Source organism: Nanorana parkeri, unplaced genomic scaffold, assembly GCF_000935625.1.
Source record: "Nanorana parkeri isolate BGI_ZX_2015 unplaced genomic scaffold, ASM93562v1 scaffold1780, whole genome shotgun sequence".
Taxonomy (NCBI): Eukaryota; Metazoa; Chordata; class Amphibia; order Anura; family Dicroglossidae; genus Nanorana; species Nanorana parkeri.
In genome coordinates, this window is record NW_017308048.1 from 43303 (window position 1) to 45175 (window position 1873).

Here is a 1873-nt window from a genome sequence, read left to right on the forward strand (position 1 = left end):
GGAAACCTGCGAGGAAAGAAGAAATTTCAGTATAGATGCCCATTGCCCACCCCATGCAGCTCATGTCTGCCCGGGCACGAGACCGACTCCGCTGCTCACTTCCAGGTCCGCTCCCTATACCTAGTCTATGACCGGACAGAGGAATGAAAAGATGAGCTTGTCTCTGTCACTCCGCTCTGTCCTCCTTTCAGCATGCCCCTTGCACTGCAGCCCAGCGGATTGGCTCCTTGTGCCGTTTCTCCCTCCCCCAGTCTCAGCTCTGCTGTACAGTAGACTGTTAGAGGCTGATACCCAGGCACAATAGTACTTGTAATTGAGAAATAGATTTAATGATGTATTAGTGATTAATAAGCGGAACCAGCAATGAGGAAACCGAGGAGGAAGTGAGATGTGAGCACGGAGCGTGTCACCGAACCCGAATCTCAGCCCAATCACCTTCAGTTATAATAATGTCTTCCATTTGTTTTACAGGAATGAGAGAGAGATAGAGAGAGGGGGGAGAGAGAGAGATATAGAGAGAGGGGGGAGAGAGAGAGATATAGAGAGAAAGTACAGGGTATCGGGGAGCAGGGAGGTCGGGGTGATGCTCACCTCTCGGAGGAGCCGGAGATTCCCGGGGTCCCGAGTGCTCAGCTCCAAGATGTTCTCTCGGGCGCCCACATAGAGCGTCTCCTTGTTGTCAGCCAGCAGGAGCTGATCGTAGTTCTGCACACCAAACCGACTGAAGGAGCTCACCGACCGGGCCGGATCACCTAGAAAAGACACCGGATGTTATACATTGATGTCACTCCTCTATATCTGGGGGGCGGTGATGTCACTCCTGCATAATACATCTTCTATCTGGAGGGCGGTGATGTCACTCCCGTATAATATATCTGGAGGGCGGTGATGTCACTCCTGTATAATATATCTGGAGGGCGGTGATGTCACTCCTGTATAATATATCTTATATATGGAGAGTATCTCTGGAATGTATCGGCACGGTGATGATTGGGTCGGTGAGGTCACATGACATGATTGTTGAGAACCTGCTGTGCCGGTTCCACGTTTTTGGCGCAGGTTTCGGGAATTTCTAATTGCAGGTCTGGTGACGGGATTCTCTCTGAAGCTTTGAAGTTCTTTCAAGTGGACTGACTACATAACTTGATATAATCACCTCATTCCAGGAGGAGTAATAATAATAACAATGCGATCCTGCACACTCCTATACAGACCGACTGATGACATGCTTACCGTGCTGGAATACAATCCTGGGCAGCACCTCGCCGGCTGAGGGGGGCACAACGCTGACCAATAGCAGTGCCAGCCAGTGAGGGAACAACGGCCATGGTGACATCATGAGAGGCGGCGATCACAGCTCACCGAACCCGGCTCTCTCCCAACACTGCAACAAGAAACACATTATATCATATACACTATGTAATATAGCAGATGGGACGGAGCAATGCTCTGCAGATCTCTAGAGGTCAGTGGTGGAATAATCTGCAGAATATAACAATATGTATCTGTCAGGAGGGAGATGGGACGGAGCAATGTTCTGCAGATCTCTAGAGAGGTCAGTGATGGAATAATCTGCAGAATATATCAATATGTATCTGTCAGGAGGGAGATGGGAGGGAGCAATGTTCTGCAGTTCTCTAGAGAGGTCAGTGGTGGAATAATCTGCAGAATATATCAATATGTATCTGTCAGGAGGGAGATGGGACGGAGCAATGTTCTGCAGATCTCTAGAGAGGTAATTGATGGAATAATCTGCAGAATATATCAATATGTATCTGTCAGGAGGGAGATGGGACGGAGCAATGTTCTGCAGATCTCTAGAGAGGTCAGTGGTGGAATAATCTGCAGAATATATCAATATGTATCTGTCAGG

General features: G+C 48.7%; 1 protein-coding gene across 1 annotated transcript in view; it reads right to left on the minus strand.

Moving 5' to 3' along the window:
* Window positions 1-1873, minus strand: part of SEMA4A (semaphorin 4A) — a 52176-nt gene that overhangs the window by 15376 nt on the left and 34927 nt on the right. The window contains exons 2-3 of the mRNA XM_018571553.1: window positions 1234-1384; window positions 592-752 (exon numbers count right to left, since the gene is read on the minus strand). Coding sequence (XP_018427055.1) covers window positions 592-752; window positions 1234-1339 — 267 coding nt within the window. The 5' untranslated portion in view covers window positions 1340-1384. The remainder of the gene's footprint in view (window positions 1-591; window positions 753-1233; window positions 1385-1873) is intronic.